This window comes from Varanus komodoensis, unplaced genomic scaffold (genome assembly GCF_004798865.1).
Source record: "Varanus komodoensis strain SLA01 unplaced genomic scaffold, ASM479886v1 scaffold85, whole genome shotgun sequence".
Classification (NCBI taxonomy): domain Eukaryota; kingdom Metazoa; phylum Chordata; class Lepidosauria; order Squamata; family Varanidae; genus Varanus; species Varanus komodoensis.
The window spans coordinates 1,082,430-1,103,627 of NW_025336543.1; the positions used below are offsets into that span (position 1 = coordinate 1,082,430).

At 40.7% G+C, this 21,198-nt stretch overlaps 1 protein-coding gene across 1 annotated transcript in view; it reads left to right on the forward strand.

Moving 5' to 3' along the window:
• Nucleotides 1-21,198, forward strand: part of CACNA2D4 (calcium voltage-gated channel auxiliary subunit alpha2delta 4) — a 172,033-nt gene that overhangs the window by 148,610 nt on the left and 2,225 nt on the right. The window contains exons 30-36 of the mRNA XM_044416980.1: nt 800-862; nt 5,714-5,784; nt 7,108-7,183; nt 8,244-8,296; nt 11,433-11,488; nt 17,283-17,400; nt 20,874-20,986. Of these exons, the coding sequence (XP_044272915.1) occupies nt 800-862; nt 5,714-5,784; nt 7,108-7,183; nt 8,244-8,296; nt 11,433-11,488; nt 17,283-17,400; nt 20,874-20,986 (550 nt within the window). The remainder of the gene's footprint in view (nt 1-799; nt 863-5,713; nt 5,785-7,107; nt 7,184-8,243; nt 8,297-11,432; nt 11,489-17,282; nt 17,401-20,873; nt 20,987-21,198) is intronic.

The window sequence follows — 21,198 nt, forward strand, 5'->3', positions numbered from 1 at the left end:
GAGATAAAATAACCCAGACAGGTAGTTTTATTAAGGCAATTCCTTACAAAAGGCAATAATGTGTCACTTTCCAAATAACATTAAGTTTATTTGTAACAGTATTTATGCTAAATATCCTTGTTTACTGTTCCAAATAAGAGACTTCCTGGCTAATAAACTCTCAATAGATTTTTTTTCTCTTTAGCAGGCTTTCCTGTTTTTTCTCCCTAATAGACCAATCTCTCACAACAAAAAACACTCGTATAGTCTCCTTTGCCTCCAGCTCTTCCAGTTCCCTCTGGTCAGACTTCCGCCTACATCTTTCTGCTACTGGACTCTGCTGCCCGCTTAATGCTTCACGATTGACACAGTTCTCCTTAGCCATCAGCTCCACTATTCAGATTTTTCAGTTGGGTTTCACAGAATGGTCTTTTTCCTTCCCTAGCTCTGACTATCTGCCCTTCAGACAACAAGCATTTAACTCTTTGCAGTAGACTGATTCTCATTCTCTCTCTCAAACTTCTAAGTGAACTTTTAAAAATCTCCTTGTTGTCTCACCTGACCAATCCAGATAAAGTTAACTTATCTGTCTAGACATTTTCAAGCTCAGCTTTAAGACTTTCATCATAGCAACCATAACCAACTATCCACAACTGTTTTTTACCCAATTCAGAGTAGCATGACGTGCAGCCATGTCCTGGTTAGGACAGACTATGTTGCAGCCAAAGTCTACATCAACAAACGGGGGAAAGAAGTGTATGCTAGGTAGTATTGACCTGTTAAACTTGAAATTTCTTCTTAATTCCTGTTTTGTTTTCAGAATTTGAACTGCTTCCTCATTGATAACAATGGATTCATACTTGTTTCCAAAGTCTCCAAACAGGTAAGGATTAATTATTTAATTAATGCACAGCCAGCTTTCTATGCGTAGTCTACCTTTAAAGCTGTTGGGTAGAGGAATGACCAGTTAAAGGGGAAAGGAGAAAAGTGGAGAAATCCACAGGTATAAATAAGTATGTTTCCAAGTTTTTCCTCAGTGAATGCATTCCAGAATCATATTTTACGCTTTGAAAATTGCCAAAGATTGATTAATTGAGTATAATTGCATCCTGTCTTTCCTACAAGGAAATAAGAGTTTAGTTTTAGCTTCATTGAAACCTAGGCTATTTTGAGAAGCAAGTGTCACACAAGCCTACTGCACAGCAGTTTGAACACAGATTTTCCACACTTTACTCTAGCAAAAGTTGGGGTGGTTGCATCTGTATTGAAACATTTATTTTTGCATATGAAGGTTTGGCTTCTAGCAGGAGAGGATTTTTTTGTTTTTCACTCTGACCCAGCTAGAAACTGCTGTCGACAAGTTAGTGCTACTTTTGTTTTATTACATCCATGGTTAAAGTCCAACATTCCTCCTATTGGTTAATCAGGTTCCTAATTTCTTGACCTGCCTTCTTTTTATAACATTAGGCCTCAATCATTCTTATACATCATCTGTTACCTGAGCAGCAGACATGCATCTTCCAAGGGACTCCTACAAAAAGAAGCTCTTTTCAGTGCACCGTTGTGAGAAACATGTTGTCCCTTATCCTAAGCAGCTAATTATTTTTGTCTAGTTGTGTGGATAGACTTGTTTTGACTTAGATTATTATAAAATCTAATTGACTTATAAAATTAGATTACATTTTATTGAAGATCTAACCTTTAATTTAGAACAGATCTTCTATCTGTATCTCTTTATTATGGAATTCCACATAGGGTACTAATTTTTATTAGCCTCAAAGATCCTGGTTTTTGCACCATGTGTTGTTGCTAAGTTCATTAATTTAAAGAAAAACACCTTCAGATCCAAAGGGTGGCATGCATGAGGGATCCCACATATGTTCTGTCCCCAAACCCTTAAGAGAGGGGATGTTCTAAATGAAAGCGCTGTTCTGTAAAGCAACGCCCACCTGAAGCTGTCTGGATCCAGCACATTATTTTTGTAAATCAATGTATTTTTTGTATTTTTATATTTAATGGTAATTTATTATGTACTATTGTATTTCAATGTATTTTATCATGTTGTAAGCCGCCCCGAGGTTTCGGCAAGGGGCGGCATAGCAATGCTATAATAATAATAATAATAATAATAATAATAATAATAATAATAATATAAGTAATCAATGCGGCCATTTTGTAACAAGGTACTACTCACTTTATCGTAGCAGAAGCACTCCAACCCAAGAAAATGCCCCATGTCTATGTTACTCCTGAGTGACACGTGCCGGAAAGTCAGTCCATGTCCTTGGCTATCAGATGTATGCATCAGAAGAAAAGAGCCCCACTACCACATTACATTATACACATTCTCTGTAACATGAAATAAACCCTGTAATATGAGAATTTTCTTTCTGTGCAAAAAAGGGGGGGGTAACTTATGAGATTCTAAGAAAGACATAGAGAAGAAAATGTCTAAATCTACATTATATTGATAGAAGCTATTGAAGAATTTTAGGGGTGGCTGTGCCTATTTTAAACAAAACAAGCTCTGCCACATTCTTCTCGATCATGGGTCCTCAAACTATGGCCCACGGGATGGATCCGGCCTGCCATGGCCATCCATCCAGCCCGCCCGCGCTTGCTGCGTGGGCGGGCAGGCAGTGGCTTGCTCACTCAGAGGTGGTCTCTAAACGAGCGAGCCACCGCCGCCACCTGCCTCCCGTACGCATGTGCTCACTGCTGCCTCGCAGCGCGGGCGAGGTGGTGGTGACTTGCTCGCTCGCTGGGAGATCTGAGTGCGCGAGCCACTGCCGCACGTGCCTGAAGTCGCCTCGCGCGTGCCCGACAGCACCTCACCGGGCCGCCCCCCGAGACACCCCCACCTCAGTGGCTGGACGGTCACCGCAGCCTTTCAACTGGCCCCCTATTGAAAAAGTTTGAGGACCTCTGTTCTAGAGCCAAGTGAGGGCCCAGTATGGATTGGTCTACAGTTTTTGTGTGCAGAGAAATATTCCTTCATGTATGCATTTGCTAAGATGGCAATTGAAACTATTCTGAATTATATTTTAAAACAATTTATGCCATTAAAGATAGTGTCTTTCTGTTTCTCCCCTAATACTCTTTGGTGGGTTTAAAACTCTCCAATTCTCACTGCAGGAGGAATAGGTACATTAGGAAAAGCTTATGGAAGGGAAATTTTTGAAGGATTACTCAAACTGCCCACCTTTCTAGTACCTGGATAGGTTTTGTTTAAAAAGCTAATGATAAGAGTTGGTTTATTAAAAAACCTGATTAAATAAATTAGCCTATGCAAACTAATCACCTTTATTCCTGAAAGAGAGGTAGTTCACCTTGAATTTTCTGATTAATTTAGTTATTTCCTTCTTAAATTAATTTTATTTCCCATTTATTTCATCCTTGCTATGAGATATGTATGTAGTTCATATAAAGGATCAAACTAAAAGGATCATAATAAACCAAGTCAGTTTTGAAAATATTTAATAGCAGGTGCAGGGTGGGACAATTTTGATAAGGACCACAGCATGCAGGGAGGGGAGGTTTAATGCTCCCTTCACTAGTCTTGTTCCCTGTGAAAATCCCCTCCCTGTGCAGCTATTAGGTGCTGAAAAGTTCTTAAAGGTGACAGTTTTAGCAGTTCAGTACAGCAAGGTTTGAGATTTAATTATAGGAAAAGCAGCCCTGTTTTCCTGAACCTCTGCCAATCCAGGTTTTAACACAGGCGTGGAATTATAGAAGTTCTTGGGGCCTTCAGCTCATAATTTATGAAGAAAGAGTTCAACACTCAGGATGCCATAACTAAGAACCCTTCCCATTTCATTTCATTTCATTTCATTTGGAAGTATTTTTTGCTGCTCCTGAGTGAAAAAGCCTCCTAGACTAGAGGAACTTACATATAATTATTTAAATAATGCTGCCCATAGGCTTACAATCTAAAAATACACAACAAACAAGGAAAATGAAATGGGAGGAAGGAGTGGGGGGAAATAAGTCAGCAGGACTGATGAAATGACCCTGCTTCCTCCTTCTCATCTTCTATTGTATGGCCTGCTCAGAAGGTAGGGACATTGGTAGAAGGTGTCTAATGAGGATCTCAGTGTCCGAGCAGACTAATGTGGATGTATATGTTCCTTTAAAACCTGGTTGAAAACCTAAAAGATGAGCATCAGCACTCTGAATTGCGCTTGGCAATGGGCCAGAAATCTCTGAAAATGATTAAGAATTGAAGAGAGTTATTTTCACTGAATGAGCTATGTCAATATCTTGGAGCTACATATATTATAAGGGAGCTGAAGTTTCTGAAAGGTCTTCAAAGATAACTCCACATGAAAACACTTAACACTATTTCTATATATATTATGACTGATGCATGGCTTAGGAAGTGTCCTGTTACAAAGTGGAAGTTTCAGGGGGGAGGGGGAGAGAGAGAGAATTAAAAGTGAAGGGAGATGGCAGCAGTGCTTTCCCAGTGTAAGAAACTGGAAAATACAGGGCAACTAACTAGGATGTATTCGGCTGATCCATCAGCTGCGCCCCTACCTGGAGAACGACTGCCTGGCGACAGTGACACATGCATTGGTAACTTCCTGATTAGACTTCTGTAACGCGCTCTACGTGGGGCTGCCCTTGAAGACAGTCTGGATACTTCAGTTGGTGCAAAATAGAGCTGCCAGGCTGCTGACGTTATGTTCACATGACTCCAGTTCTCCGTCAGCTTCACTGGCTTCCCATTGAAGTCCGGGCCCAATTCAAGGTGTTGGTGATGACCTATAAAGCCCTAAACAGCTTGGGTCCTGGCTACCTGAAGGAGCGCTTGCATCCATATATGCCTGGCCGCCCCTTGAGATCTGCGGGAGAGGCCCTTCTCCGGGAGCCCTCCGTGAAAGAAGTTAGGAGGGTGGGTACTCGGAGGAGGGCTTTCTCTGCGGTGGCGCCCAATCTATGGAATGCGCTCCCCAGAGAGGTCCGCCTGGCGCCGTCGTTATTTGTTTTTCGGCGCCAGGCGAAAACCTTTTTATTTAAGCGGCATTTTAATTTTTAATATTATTGGATTTTATCTGGCCAGGGCCAGATAAAGTATAAAATTAAGTATAAAATTACTTATTTTATATTGTTATTTTTGTATTTTTTATTTTAATGTTTATATATTTAATTTAATTTTATTTATTTTTAACTTATTGTTGTAAGCCGCCCCGAGGCTTCGGCGAATGGGGTGGCATAAAAATGTTTTAATAAATAAATAAATAAATAAATAAATAAATAACTAGGATGTATATTGACTATCTGTAGAGATTTCAAAGGACTAAGTAATTTTAAAATTAAGGAGGATTTCAGCTGATCATCAAATTGGAATGTAATGGTTCCTTGCAGCAGCATCCATGTTTACATGGTACATTTTGAGTATTCAAGTTACTGTTCATGCATTATCTCTATAATCCTTAGAACACCCTTCCGAAGTAGGGCAGTGGTATTATCCCAATATTGCAGATGGTAGACTAAGAGAGATTTACTTTTCTAAGGTTACCCTACATCACACTTCTCTGTCACACTTTTTCAAAATATCCTGGGAACATAGGAGAACATCACTTGTTCAAAGAGTTTGTTTCATAATAGTGGTAATCATTTAATACTTCAAACTTGTAGGAGGGATGTTTTAGCCACAGCGATAAAAAGCTGAGGAGGCTTATCACTAACAGCTTTTGCTTTTTTTCCTGTTTATGTCTCCCTGTGCCTGCAGACTGGAAAATTTTTTGGGGAAGTGGATGGCTCTGTTATGGCCCAGCTCATAAATATGGGAATGTTCAGAGAGTAAGTGTCACCCTCTTTTTTCTATTGATCTTCTTTCAGAGAAGAGGCTAGTAGAAGCAAATGCCTTATCTCCTGTGAGGATTATTATGGCTAAGCATGAAGGGAAAGAATGAAGGCAGGAGGGAAGGTGGGGAATATTGCCTCAGCTGTTAGGGCTGGCTTGTGTAACCAATTTGTGGTTTGCAGGAAGAGTCCCCTGTGTCCCAAGGGTACATGCTTCCATAGACAAATGATGTGTCTTAACAGTATGTTCTTGATTAGGGGTTAGCAATGATTCTGTGATTGGAGCAAATGGAAAAGGTTTTGCTGCAAGTGCAGGGACAGCCAGTTTATGCACCTTGTGAGCAAATGCCCGATATTACATATTAAATTTCCCTGCTCATGTTCTGAAAATGGCAGGAAGAAAAGTAACTACAGGGACATATCTTTGAAATGCAGAGACCATCAGAAGTGACCCCCCTGCCGCCAGATTAAAGCAGTAGCATGGAAGTCATTTCCTTGTTACTTAGCTCCAGGAGCTCATTTGCCCCACATCTGAAACAGTAGACACTACTGAGCTAAATGGGTTTAGCTCATTTATTAGCTATACCAGGCTATGTCCTGGTATAAAGCAGCTTCCTGTGTTCCAGAGTCACACTGAGGCTGCTGTCGTAGCGCACAAAGAGGCCCAGAATCAGATACATGTAGTGCCAACGACCCAGGAACTTGTCCAGATGTCTCTGGTACAACTAGTGTATAAACTTGGCCAGAGAACATACATGTAATAGATGAGTTTTCTAGTTGTCTGGGACAAGTTGCTCAAAGCTGAAAGAATTAGTATATTGGACCTTAGAATGAGTAAAAATAGCAGCAGAGGGTTGCTCAGGAAAATCACATGTAGAGCTGTGTTATTGTGGGGGGCATACTGTGAAAGTAGTTAAACATTTCTTCAAATAAAGCATAGTCAGTTAAACAGTGTGGGATAAGATCTCACTTTGAAACATCCAAGTTTAAGTACAAACTGAACTAAGTGATTCAGATAAGGATATCTGGAAGTTCTGTGTGTGAAGACACATCAAAGCTAGAATTCAAGCAGGAGATGTCTGTACCTGTATTGAAGAATGGGCTAAAACTGACCTTGCATGCAGAACATCTGAGGCTCACTCCTTGGCATTCCTACTTAAAAAGAAAAAAGAAAGAAAAACCTCATGTTGAAAAACCACTGAAACCTTGAAACATTACAACCAATTAGAGCAGATGGTAAGTGCAGTAGGTGGACTTCAGCAGAAGGCAGTTCTGTGTATTCTGCATGCACACCCATTTGCCCCTTCTCTGTTTCTGCAGGGTGAAAATGTTTGATTATCAAGCCATGTGTAAGACGCCCCACCACCACCACAGTGGTGCTCGTCCTCTTCTCAGTGTAAGTCTCTAGATCAATGCCAGCAGTGCCTGCTTCACAGTTCAAAATTGCATGAATCTGGAACATTGTGTACATGATACACAAACACTGGATATTTATTTATTTAATGTTTGTACCACCTGTTAGTCAAGATGATAATCAAAATACACAAAAAAGCAATACAATAAAATCAAAGATAAATAATGCATCAGTATAAAAACAACACTATAATAACAGTAGCCCTGCAATAAACCCACAGCAGTAATGCTCAGAACAGTCCAGGGCACAGCAGCAGTAAAATATAGTGATATGCAAAATAGACACAATTTTTTAAAAAATCAATGAAAATTAAATTTATTAACTGTTAAAATACTGGATGAATAAGATGTTTTTTACCTGACGTCAGAAGGAATGAAGAGTGGGTGCCAGGTGAACCTTCTTGAGAAGCTGATTCCATAATTGGGGTGCCACTGCTGCAAAGACACTTCCCCTTGTAGCCACCTTTTTCTTTCCTTTAAAGGTGGCTCTCTGAGAAGGACCTCAAACAATGACCTCAGGGTAGGCATATAAGGGAAGAGGCCTTCCTTTAAATAACCTGGCCCCAAACCATCTAGGGCTTTACATATTAGTGTAAGCACTTTGAATTGGGCCCGGACTTCAATTGGTAACCAGTGAAGCTGGGAGAGTACTGGCATAATATGTTCATATTAGCCAGTCCCCTTCAGCAGCCTCACTGCCCTGTTTTGAACCAATTGAAGTTTCTGGACCATCTTCAAAGGAAATGGGCAGGAAAGATTAGCTGAGCAGAAGAGCCACAAAGTAGGCATCCTAGAAATTTGTCTTGTGGAGTGGGTGTTTCAGCCCTATATTAGAATTTGGGTTAAGTCCTAGGGTAGAGTTCAAATTTGCTTGCTGATTTCTGATCAGCTTCTTCCAGACACTACTTAATGGTAGCCAGGAAGGATAGCTTCCTGCAGAATGCCTCCTAATTTGTTGATCGCTTAAGGAAACAAGGCTGGAATCATGAGTTCTGTAAGATGACACTCTTCTTCTTCTGAATTTTTATCTTTCTTTTCAATAGCCAGTGTATGTCTTACTAGCAGCAGTAAAGTGGCTGATAACTGACTTCCTCATGTGAGTATAAACTTTTTGCAGTTCTGGAGAGAAATCAACATCAGTAAGAATGATGACTAGTATATTGAATCAGTCCATTAGCCAATTAATGCTTGAATTGATTAGTGTTAAGGGCAAATGTTAATTGGTGGAGTTTCAAGTAAGGACACATTTTAAAATTTATTGTTATTCTGGGGTTTTACTGTAATGGGAAATGAACAAGAAAATATTAACAAATATTTGAAGCACATGAGTCCTAACAGTAATACAAGTTAAGAAGGATGCAGTCACTTTGTACATAGTCCAGTAATTCCAAAATGCAGAAAGGATAGATGCAAGTGAATTTCCAAACCCATGAAAATAAGGATATAACTATTGCTATAAAGGGACCCTGGGATCTGTAATTCTTAGAAAAGTTATGAATTTGTAACAGAATTCCCAGTACATTCATTAAACTAATTAACTTGGAATCTTTGGGGGAAAACATGCCTGCTAAATAAAACACTTGTTTTAGTAAGTGAATACCTGCATATGAGCCTCTTTCTCTCCTAGTTCACTGCTTTAGCACAAATGCCAAAAGCACTGGAAAGAGGCAGTCTTCTCCCCATTGCTGAAAATGCTAATATCTTATTTCTGAGGTGCCCTGTGCAGGGACCAGTGCATACACGCCATGCGACATGAAGGCACCTCATACGTGGAATTAGAACTCCAGAGGGAAAAACCCCCAGTGTAGACATAGTGTAAAATAAAATAGAGGCATTTCTGTGTTGCCTTCATTCCTGCCATATCCAAGAAGCTTCCAAGAGCCTTACCTGGTAGGAGCTTTATTTCCCTCTTCTGAGAGGAAAGCATGGTGCTTGAGAGTTTATTTGTGCCAAATCATAACAATGCAGCATCTGAAACAGGACCAAAAATACAGTCCAAGCTTCCTGATTTCAAGTAAACTGCCAGGCCTTAATAAGCAAATCTACATATTAAGGGAGGGTGTTCACATTTATAACAACTCTGTTCAGGCGTCTTTGTTTGCACCTTGCTAATGACACTGTTTGGGATAAAACCAGCAGTGAGTGTGCCCACCTTGCCCTCTCCATGAGTTTGAGAATGACCATGTGCAGCAGGACACAGACGTAGCCCACATGAGTAGTGTGGTTTCCTTGCTGTGGACAGTCCCTTTCCAGTCTGTGAAGTGCTCATCCTCACTTCCTCACCACACAAGTAATACCACATGGAGAAACCTGAATAGGACTAAAATCTGGGGAACCAGCCCTAAAATGGCACATAGAAATGCAGCTTAGCACACCCCAAAAGCATAATCACCCTGCTGGCACTGGTGACACAGTCTCCAGATTCCATATCATCTCTGTACAGACATACTGGAATTTACTGGCAAGATTAAATGTCACTGGCTGCTGTAGCTGCGGCGTCTGTGGAAAGGTATAATATAAGGTCTGTGAAAGACCACTGACAACCATCTGTACCTGAAATCAGGAACTTTGATACATGCAGACAATAAGGTAAAGACAAGTACAAATTTGCCTAGAAAAAAGTGTGTGTGTGTGTGTGTGTGAGAGAGAGAGAGAGAGAGATACCAGATTTACTAAAAATTTGAAGGCTAATCTAGTGACCTTGCATTTTGCATAGGAAAAATGTGTTGTGGGTTAACCTCTGGATGTCATATGATACATATTTGTTAAGCATCACTGTGGGTATTTTTATGTTGCAGTACACTAATAAAATCAAGAAACATCCCTGGATTACCAGGTTTACCCTTCCTCCCTCAGATTGGTCTAAAATTTAGAATGTTGAGTAATTTGAGTGTTGAAAATAAAATATGGAGGTGAGACAATCCTGCTCCTATCAGAAAATATAGTAATGCTGTGGACCTTACCTGCATTTCTGTCAGACTGAGGTATATACCAAGGGAAAGAACAGAGCCTCAACAATTTTTTTTTTTAAAAGATTCATGAGTACATCTGGTACAGCAGAGATCAGTTACTATATAAGGGTAAATTGGAGTGCTGGATCCAAACACCTCTGACCTTGGAAGAAGAGCCAAGACTTTTGTAGAGATTAACATGCAGACACATACCGCAGCTGTTGCTACACACCAAACACCAGTGATCGACTCCTGCTGAGCAGATGGCTTTCGAGGTGACTGAGTGTGCTTCTCTCCCAGCCCAAAGAGCACAATGTTAATAAGACTCTTAAGAGCTGGAAGAGGCCAGAGGGCCATCAGGTCCAGGACTCCATGATAGACATCCCTCTGAGATGGCTGTGCAGTTTTGCCAAAGAAATTAATTGATTTTAAAGTTAAGACATACTTGCCCATTGCAAAAAAACAACAACGGAGTAGTTGAAAACTGATTTAAACTAGATCAGTTCCATTGTTGGAAGAGGACCTTTCCACACACCCTTCCTATGGCAGCGTAGGTAGTGTAAGGGGGTGGCCCAGTAGGGAAGTTCCAAACATTTGCAGCCCTGACTCTCTGCCCCACTACCCCACTTTCCATGGCCACTTGTTGAAATAAAGGTATGGGGGCCCTGATGATCTCTGTTAAATCTGGTCTACTTGGAGTAGCTGCGTGCATGTGCTTCGCCTCCTGCTGCCTACCTTCCCCACCAAATCTTTCTGCTTGAAATCAATTGCCTTTCTTTCTCCTGTCCTTAAATACTTTTTTTTTTAACAAATCGGGGTATCCTTAGAAGGCAGAGCTCTGGAAAGACACACACACAAGAACAGACACAGACTTTAGAGCATGTATAAATTAGCATATCCTTTTTTACTTGTGTTTACCTGTGTCTCAGCCCATTTTGGTACCTAGCACGACCATGGCACGGTAGTTCATCCAGTCCCCTGAAAATGTTGCACAATCCTAAATGCCACAAGGAACAACATGTAGAGAGGAGGAGAATCCTCAGCATTCATGTGAATCTGCTGTGAGTAAAAACCATTCCTCTAACAGATCCCAGGTCCAAGCACAGGATTTAAATAATTGTATCACGCATGAGCAGGGGCTACAAGGTAAGTGCTAAGGCAGCTCCTATAGTCTATTAACTCAGAATGCAGCAAGTCACAAAGGCCGGCCTGCCTGCCTGCCTGTGTAACACCTCTGTCCTTCTGGGCTAGTATAAATGTATATTTTTCTTCTTTTGACAGATTTCTTTTGGAATTTAACATATCTAGTTTCTGGCACACAGACAACTTGGCAGATGGTGAGTATGCAGGATTGCAGTCAGCACACAGCCACCAGGCTTGGATGAAGGAATTGTACATAGTAATGAATTTTAGCAGAGTCTAAAAGCATAATCACCCTGCTGGCACTGAAAACATCATCTCCAGGTCCCATGCCACCTGTGCACAGACCCTCCAGAATTCACTGGCGAGGTTTAATGTTGCTGGCCACCTTAGCAGCTCATAGTCTGTGCTAATGTGCCGTGCCAGGTGGGCGAAAGGCCACCAACAACCATCAGCTGAAGCAGCTCATCAGTGCCATTTGCCTGTGATTTCTGGGCATTTTGGCTGGATGAACATGCAGGGGAGTGGTAAGACACTTAAAGTTGATTTTATTTAAATAAAATAAATAAAATTATTTATTTATTTCCCCTAAAATGGGGTATTTTTGCTACGATGTATGTGCTAGAGACCATATGTAATCCGAGCAGGATTCATTTGTTTTTTCAGCTCTTAAAACTATGGAGTTCCAGAATTTTATTTATTTATTTATTTAGAATATTTATATGCCGTCCTATCGCGAAAGCCTCAGAACGGCATACATAAATGAAATAACATAAAACATAACACGAATAAATTACAGACCCACACTGGCTGCAGTTAAAAACATATAAGAAACAATATTAAAACTTATTAAAATATTGCTGAAATAAAAAGGTCTTAACCTGGCACCGAAAAACAATGATGGCGCCAGGTGGACCTCCCTGGGGAGCACATTCCATAGGCAGGGCGCCACTGCAGAGAAAGCCCTCCTCTGGGTACTTTGCCTCCTAATATCTTTCACAGAGGGTTCTCGGAGGAGGGCCTCTGCTGCCGATCTCAGGGTGCGGGAGGGCAAATATGGAAGAAGGTGTCCAGGTCCCAAGCTGTTAATGAATGAATGAATGAATGAATGAATTCATTAATGAATGAATTTTAATGAATGCAATGCAAATCCTCATGATTCTAGCCATAATTTTCAAAACAATAGTAATATAAGCTAAACTAGAAAAACAGAAGCTGGCTTCCAAAAGGTCCATAACAATTTCACTGCATAAATACCATTAATGGCAAATACTTTTTAAAAAGAAGAAAGAAATATTGGCAATAGCCATTGCAAAAGAGCAATTTTATACAAGTGTGACATATCATACTACCCCTAGAGCTTGGCACACCTCATATTCGTCATTAATCATATACATTATTTTATACATGTGTCTTAAACAGGCAGAATAATTGTTTCCCTTTAGTTCAGGGTGTATTTTGAAAGAATTGCCCTCTCCTGAACTGCAGAAGTGTGCACCTGGAAGGCTGCAGCTCAGATACCCTGGCCTTCTTGAAGTGTATCACATACACTTCACACATGTTTACAGGAGTCCTTCTCTAAGGCACTGAAGAAAATAATCAGAACAGCACTGAAGAAAATAGGCAGCAAAAGAGATCTCTTGTGAAACCATAATTTGGTTACTGGAAGGTAGTCGAATTTTTAACTTTTAACAGATGAATTTTATTTTACTGGTCACTGCTCTCATCAAGAGAGAACAATCCAGATACTTGTACCATTTTATCATCATGTCATCCTTTCTGTTTCTTCCTGTACTGTCGCTCCCATTCATGTGTCTTCACAATGACATTGTACCTCCATCATGCGAATGTGTCATCATGGATCCATCCATCTTCACTGCATCTTATGCCGTGCAACCCACACAGCCAAGTCTGTTTTCCATCACGGTAAGTAGAATTGTCATCATAGAGCACTGCCCACCCCCCCCGCAAAAAAAAGCTTGCTTTTTTGAAAACAAAAGAACATCCACAACAAATTTATGTAGAATATTTGGCATGAAGTTTCCGATTAAACAGTTCAGCTGTTTAATTTTTTTAGTTGTGAAATGCATGGCCTACTTTTTCTTATAAAATATAAAAATACAAAAGAGATATAAAACCAATAAAACACAGTAGAATTATACATACATTGATCAGTAAAGCAGTCAATAGGGAGAATCATAACATGGATAAATAATAGTTTATAATGCCTGCAGAGCTGGGAAAAGAACTGGCTGTAGTGCAAATAGAGATGCAACTATTTTTTAATTATCGTGCTACCACCTACTCACTGCATACTTTATGACAAAGTATACTTGCAAGATCAACTCTGATCTCGAGCGTAAAGCCCAAATATTCTGGTTCTGGTCACCAGAGCAACTTCAATAGCTTCACTCAATTTTCTCATTATGTATTTATGCTAAAACTCAAGGATTATATTAGTTTATCATTATGTTTAGTAAGCTAAGTGATATGTGGTAAAAAAAGACTAGACATAAAAGAGTTGCTTGGTGTGTTAAACGGGGTTGCTTGGTACCTAGCATGACCTTGACCAAAAAGGTTGAATGGGATTGCTTGAGTCCAAGACATGTGTCCAAAGTCATCAGGTCTACCACCCTGTCTCTGGGCAAGAAAAACAGCCTAAGCAATTCCTAGCAAAGTATAATGATTTTCTTTACACTGTGTTCCAAAATAATAGAAATTACAAAAGCTTGTTGGGTTATAATTATTTTTAAGATCACAATATTATTTTAGAGCTGTGAGCTCATGGCCTAGCAGTCATTTTTTAGAGATGCCGACCAACCACAGGGCAGTCAGAGAGGCATGAACCCAGGATCTCTAAATCATAAAGGATACAGAGGTGCACATCTGACATCGAATGGCCACCTGCTTGTTTGCCCTGGAAAAATGTCCTGGGGCTACCCTGCTGACGATGAATGGAACCTCCTGTGAGTTAAAAAAAATTGACACCTAATATAATTGTTCGAGATCAGTGTAACTTCTGTGATTTCCACCTCTTTAGCATAATATGCTTTTATTAAAAGCATAGTGATTGTATTTGTTAAATTACAGTTGTTGCTATACCACTATTAAATTCACAGTTGATCATGATATGAGGCTCGGGGATGTGAATGGAAAATCCCTGCCTGAAACAAAGTGATATTACTGCTTTCTGCCCATCATCAGCTGACCTTGATGCCCTTTTCTCCAGCTCTGTTGTCGCTGCAGCTTAGAAGGAGCTCTTCAGCCTGTTTGGGAGGAGTTTACCTCCGTTGCATTTAAAAGTACAGTTAGCAAAAGAAAGTTGTTCTAGGTGTCAGGACTACATGTTCTTGATAACTGAAGCACAGGGTTTTAATAAACGGCCAACATCTTGTGCACCTTCCCTTTCTCTTACATTCACAGAGCACTAAGGCAGTTGTGAGGAGCCAAATGTTTGCTATGAAAATTCAGGTGCGGATTAGGTTGTGGCCGTGTAACTGACTGTAACTGGCAGGGTGTTTTTGTCCTGGATAGACCCCACATAGAATAAGTGAGATATTTTCTAGGATTGTTGTTTTTTGCACCAAATATTGCACCGAGCCCATCTTATCTTAATGGCTTGCCCTAAAAGGACTATGTTATGGTTGAGACCCCATGCTGTCCATCTTGATTAGATTACATTGTGCCCAACACACACAATGCCAGCTATTTAATTATCATAATTATGCTTACCTGTTAAACTGGGATGTCCAAGTTGAAATCTTGGCTAGCCATGAACTCAGTAGGTAGTCAGGCAAGCAAACCAACTTAGGGCAAGGAAATTATTAAAAAGATCAGGGTGGCATTTGCAGGCCTGAACAAATCCTTTCCTTTTAGCATAGAAGACATAAATGAAATCTGGAAAAAAAGGTGCTGTTTACAATGCTCATTGCACCATCTGGCAGAAATGTATTTCTGTTTTAATCTCAGACTACAGAGGTTGTGCTAAAATGGGCTGCTCCTTCCTTCATATTTGAAAGATTAGAGCAGGGAATCTGCTACATGGTTACGTTATAGGGAGACATGGTGAACAGTGTTACAGACAAACGAAGAAAAGTACTCGGACTTCCAAGGAATGGCATTGTGCGTGACTGGTGCACTGTCATTTGCAAACCACATTGGAGGTGCCTATGTCATTATACCAAAACAATTATGAGGGAAGAGGAACAAGACCACCCCAGTACCATCATCAGTAGCACTTGACAGACCTGCTGCATAACCACTTTCATAGTAGGTACACTCCTAGTTTTATTTATGACCAATGTGGTTAGTGTTAGACATACACTGTGGAAGAACTGGGTCCAAAATTAGAAGGTCTTCTGTGTCAGTCACTTTTTCTCAGCCTAACGTACCGATAGGGTTGTTTTGAAGATAGTGGGGGAGACCATATGTGCTACCTCAGCTACCTTGGAGAAAGGCATGGTGTAGTGGTGGTGGTGAAATAAAAATCAGGAATACTTCAGAAAAGTTTCTGGTATTTTTCACTGCTGCAACTAACACTGAGTGACTCAGTAAAATAAATGTCATGTGGCATTTGCAATGACTTTGACCCTCTGGGTTGACATTACATAAAAGAGTAAATGCCAGAACTGCCTTTCTCCAGGAGGTTAGTGTGCAGCAAACATAGGGCAGTCCTTAGAGGATGTTTGCAGGATAGCAGTCCCACAGTTATACTCAAAGGCAAGCTTCTACTATAATAGATGACTGATATCAACCCAGCAATTCTCTATTTGACAGGTGATTTTCCCTCAGCAAACAAATCAGCACATTATCTGGGCCACCTCTAAGTCTGAAGTACTTACATTGTCCTTCAGACTGTAACAGTGACATCTGTATGCTGACATGTGGCATTTAAAGACATTATATTAAATAAAAAAAAATTATCTGTGTTTAATTAAAGGTTTAGATGTCTCTTTCCCCAAAATAAGAATTGCTCACCTTCTGCAAATGAAAGTGTAGGAGGTTGTGATTCCAGATTGGCCAGCTTTAAAAACACATTCTAAGTTATTTTGAGTATTAGTAATACAAAAAGTTAGCTTTCTCTTCAACATTTAATGAATGGGAGAAAAATATTGTTGCATTTATCTATTTTTATAGCTTTTGTTAGTGAAGTTACTTTAATAAGAGTTTAGGCAACTGCTTGTAGTTGTAACTTTTGAAGTAATATTAAGGCCTCCCTCATGTTGGCCCTATAACTTGGGAACAGGCACTGAAAAGGCCCTCCTCTCTCCTGGAACCAAGAGAAAGGCATCTCTTGAGCATCTTAAAACCCGGGCAGACTCATAATGGTAGAATGTGGTCTTTCAGACAGCCCAGTCCCAAGCAATATAGGGTTTTATAAGTTCCCAGCAGCACTCTGAATTGTGTCCAGCAATGAATTGGAAGGTAGCGGAGCTATAGCTGCTCCCTCTAGCTGGCCACAGAAATCATCATTTTTTCAAGCTCTCTTCAAAGACATCTCATATAAAGCACATTATGGGCATCTGCCAGTGTGGTGAGATGTGATACATCCCGAAATGGGCAGCTAAACACACTAGTCTGAGCTGTGCCGATATGCTTCTGGCCACCACTAAAACCTGGGGATCTAGGTTCAGGGCTAAATAGCCAAGTTTTCAAAGGGAATGTTAACCCCATCCAGCGCAGATTCTATCACTCTTCCCAGATTTGCGTTTTGACTGACCGAGAGTACCTCTAAATAAGTAATACTGAACTGTCACTTATCTTTTGTTCTTGATGTTAGCCCCATATAACTGATTTTCTAATACCAAACAGCCTGTCACAAATGCATTCCACTTCCAGGAAATCTTCATACGTTGGGTCTCCCACACCACCTAGTGGCTCTCTGTATCCATACACTTTCTTTTAGGACTAAGATCTTTCTGGTGCTCTTTTCTCTTTCTAACCATCCTAGTTTCTCCTGCCTGCTTTTCTCATTCTGCCTCTCCATTTCAGCTCACAAGCATAAGAAGCATGACACGCTGCAACCCTGTGACACAGAATATCCGATATTTGTGTACGAACCTGCCATCAAAGAGACCAACGGGATCATTGAATGCAAAGACTGTCAGAAGTACGATACTTTTCCCTATCCAAAATAAGTAATATTTGCAGAGTGACCTTTTTCAGAGAGGGTTGCTATCTGAATTATTTCCCATGGGTGTTGCTACAAATGTAGTGGCTAAGACAGGAGGTCCTGGCTTCATTTCTCAGCTTAGCTAGGAGCTCACTGAGAGACCTTCAGCAAAGTACTTTCTCCTTCTCAGCCCCCCATGGGATTACATAGTATATTAAAACATAGGATATCTTGATTTCAACAAAACATTTGTCAAAGCCTTGATTGACAAGTTGGAGAAATACAAGCTGAACTACTGGTCAGTGGATTGATAGCTAGTTTGAACAGCCATATTGAGCAAGTGATTATTAATGACTCTGCATTAACATGGGAGGTCTTAGATGGAGGGCTTCTAGGCTTGCCCCTAGACTCTGAGTTGTTCTGTGTTTTTAAAATTACTCAGATGGAGGGAGTCGAGTGGATGCTTAACCAGAGTGGAATGCAGTGTCCAAACTAACTAAATGAAATTCAAGAGAGAGCAGTATAAACGCTGGAATTCAGTTACACAAAAAACAAATGAACAAGTACAGGATGACAAAGACTTGGCTTGGCTATGGGTGAAAAGGATACAGGTGTTTTAAGATGTAATGTTATGCATCTTTCAATAGAGAAGAAGTCTGTAGGACTTACAGCATTCCCCAGCCAGCATGGCTAGTTTGCGGAATGCTGGGATCGGGTAGGACTTCTTTCTCTCTATGCATAGGATTGCATCCTTTGTTGAACATGGGGCAGCTGCCTCTTGTGAGTCATAAAAAGGTAGTGTATCCTTAGCTACATAAAAAGAAACATTGTCCAAATCATATGAAGTACAAGTTCCATTCTCCTTTATGTTTGTCTGAGTTGGTCTGAATTCTACATAATAAGCAGGACATTGGCAAACTAGAAGCCAAACTCCAGAATAAACTGTTGAAAGAGCTGGATGTATTAAGGCTGTAATATTATTATGCAGAAGATAGAGCAGGCTTGTTTTCATTTGTTACAGAGCTCAGAACTAGAACAAATGGATGGAAATAGGAGGAAAATAGATTTGCAAACTGTCTGACAATGGCTAACAGGCTGCCTTGGGAGCTCTCTTTCATTAGAAGTGTTTAAGCAGAGGTTGGATGGCCACCTATCAGATGCTTGGATAGTAGACTATGCAACATGTAGGTGATTGTAGTAGATGACTACAAAAGGACCCTTTGTACTCTGTGCTTTGTGGTGACAGTCATGTAGAGAAGGTACTGTTTAAACCATGCTCATCCCAAGACTATAACATTCCTTTGTAAATGCATTAGCTATTGCAGGCTGCTCTTAGAAAATTCATTTGGCTTAGGCAAAGTTCCCAGGCATATAACACTAGCTGGTTAATATTTGGATATTTAAGTAGCAGATATGACTGACTTGAAATATCCACAAAAGAACAGGCATCGATGCAAAAGCTAAGCCCTGGGGGCTAAATGTTAAACTGGAATATCAGTACTATCCATACTCACAAGCTGCCAGCAGAGGGCAGCAGAGTTCTCCATCTGTCTCAAGCAGCAGGCAATTTTAGAAATGGTACACAGAACTAGAGTACATAGTACTTATGGGAATTAAAGTACACAGGACTTTCTGTTCATGCTTTGAACTCCTATGCAATCATATACAGGGTTCATCCCTCATGCATATGGCTTGGCATGGAGAGGGCAGGTTTGCACAATATGAGAAGCCATGGTGAAATCTTACTGTTGTGGGTCTTTTGTGTCATGGAGACCTAGTTCCAGAGTTACTGTGTGGTAGGAATAGTTTTTTGAAACCACTGAATGAATCAACAGTCTGGTCTAAGGTTTCTGCACATTATCTCTTTTTTCTGGTTGTCTAGACCCAGGATTGCCATTTTACCATTGTTGGTATAGAAGAGTCCACTGGCAAGAGCAGCTACAGAAGTGGCTGTTTCTAGCCCTCAATCTCAGATCCCTAGCAGCAGACACATCATTTCTAGATTTATTACAATTGATGGTACAATGTGTCCATCTCCGTTTACTTTTGGAACCAGGCAGAGTGTGAGAAAACACATGGAGAGAGCAGGGGGGCATCATAGCAAACTTGCTCATTGGCATTTAATAAAAATTTCTGTGGGGGGTGGAGTGGCAGAGAAGTGCCACAAACATGCAGGTCCACAGGGGGTGGGGGGACCTGCCTCAGGAGTGCAGCTGACCCATAAGGAGGAAGATCGGGTTTTTTGCTCATAGTGACTGTGGGGATGCATTGCAAGGGCAGGAGGATAACATGGGGAGCATTGTCTGAGCAGGAAGCTTGGGCAAAAAACGACATGCTGTGGACAGTGCAGTGTTGTTTGCCATGTTTGCCATGAAAATCCTTCATGTTTCTTTACTTTACACTATTGGGGACACACACCTGGGATCTCCAAAGCTGACTCAACTATAGTATAATTAAAGCAATAAGCTTTGAGGAAGTGTGCGCCTGGCACATAGATGAAGCCTCCTGCAGACACCTGTGTGCACTTCTTTTTGTGTATTAGCACATGCATACATCATCATGCCTACAATAGTCTCCTGGTGAGAAACACATGAAGAGCACAAGTGTGTGGCCTCGTGACATTGTCTGGGAGGTCAATGGTTTATTTGGGGTCCCAGCTCTAAGGTCTGACGTCTTGGAGCTGGCGTTTGGAAGGTCTCACCCAGCCCCACTTGCAGCTGCTCTAGAAAGAACCTTGCAGGCTGCCCCCTCCCCACTAGTCACAGTTAGGTCTTGGAGAGGGCTAAAGGTGTGTATGGGGAGGGGGAAAGGGCAGGAGGTTGGCGTGAGAGGCTTATATGGATTCCTCTTCTCCTCCCCCTTCTGGTGCTTGACCTAGACAGCTGTCTAGCTAAAATATGTGGCATGTGTGCTGCTCTGCCTCATTCCATGGAGAGGACACACATCTACGAGTATAGAATAAATGGTACAAGATGTAGATGCTTATGCGCAGCAAGGGCACAAGGCATTGGATTGCACCCGAAACCCACCATCTATGAAATGTCAGTAGACATACTTGTTTACATGCATATATAGGGGCATCATTTATGAAACAGCATTCTCAGAGTCATATAAACACATTTATAAGCACAAACGCTATTCTATATTAATAGGTTAGTTTAGCATACATCAAGATTTCTCTTTCCCCCTTTTCAACCAGAGTTCAGATTTCACAAATGTACTATTCACACTAGAAAAACTATTTGTGTTATTGAAGATTGGCAGTCCTTAAGTTCTGAGTTATCTAAAAAGCCACTGATGTCTTTGTTAACTAAAAATCTTTTCTTCTTTAACACAAATCCTTTTTTTTTGACTCTTCCTTGAGCCCAGGTAATACTTGGGTGAGGGGGGAAAACTGTGTTTTAACTACCATTTTGTTCTAAAGATTAATTAATCTTTTTACTGGGGGTGGGGTTACTTCATCCTTACAGAATGTTTGTGGTACAGCAAATTACCAACAGCAACCTCCTGCTCCTGGTTACTGATGCTGTCTGTGACTGCACCACCTTTCCACCTGTTCTGCTGCAACCTAAAGAAGTCAAATATATCTTTCTGCTTGCAAAAACTGTAAATTCTACATTTCCTTTGATTACATGTTTCAACAGTTAATTATTGTACACCCAGAAAGTTTGCTTTGGTAGCATTTAGGTGATGGAGGAATGCTTCTTACCTGCTAATGAAAACTTTGTTCTTTTATTCTGTCAGAACCTGTAGCAGTTGGGTTTGACATACCTGAGTGTGCAACCTAGCCAAGTA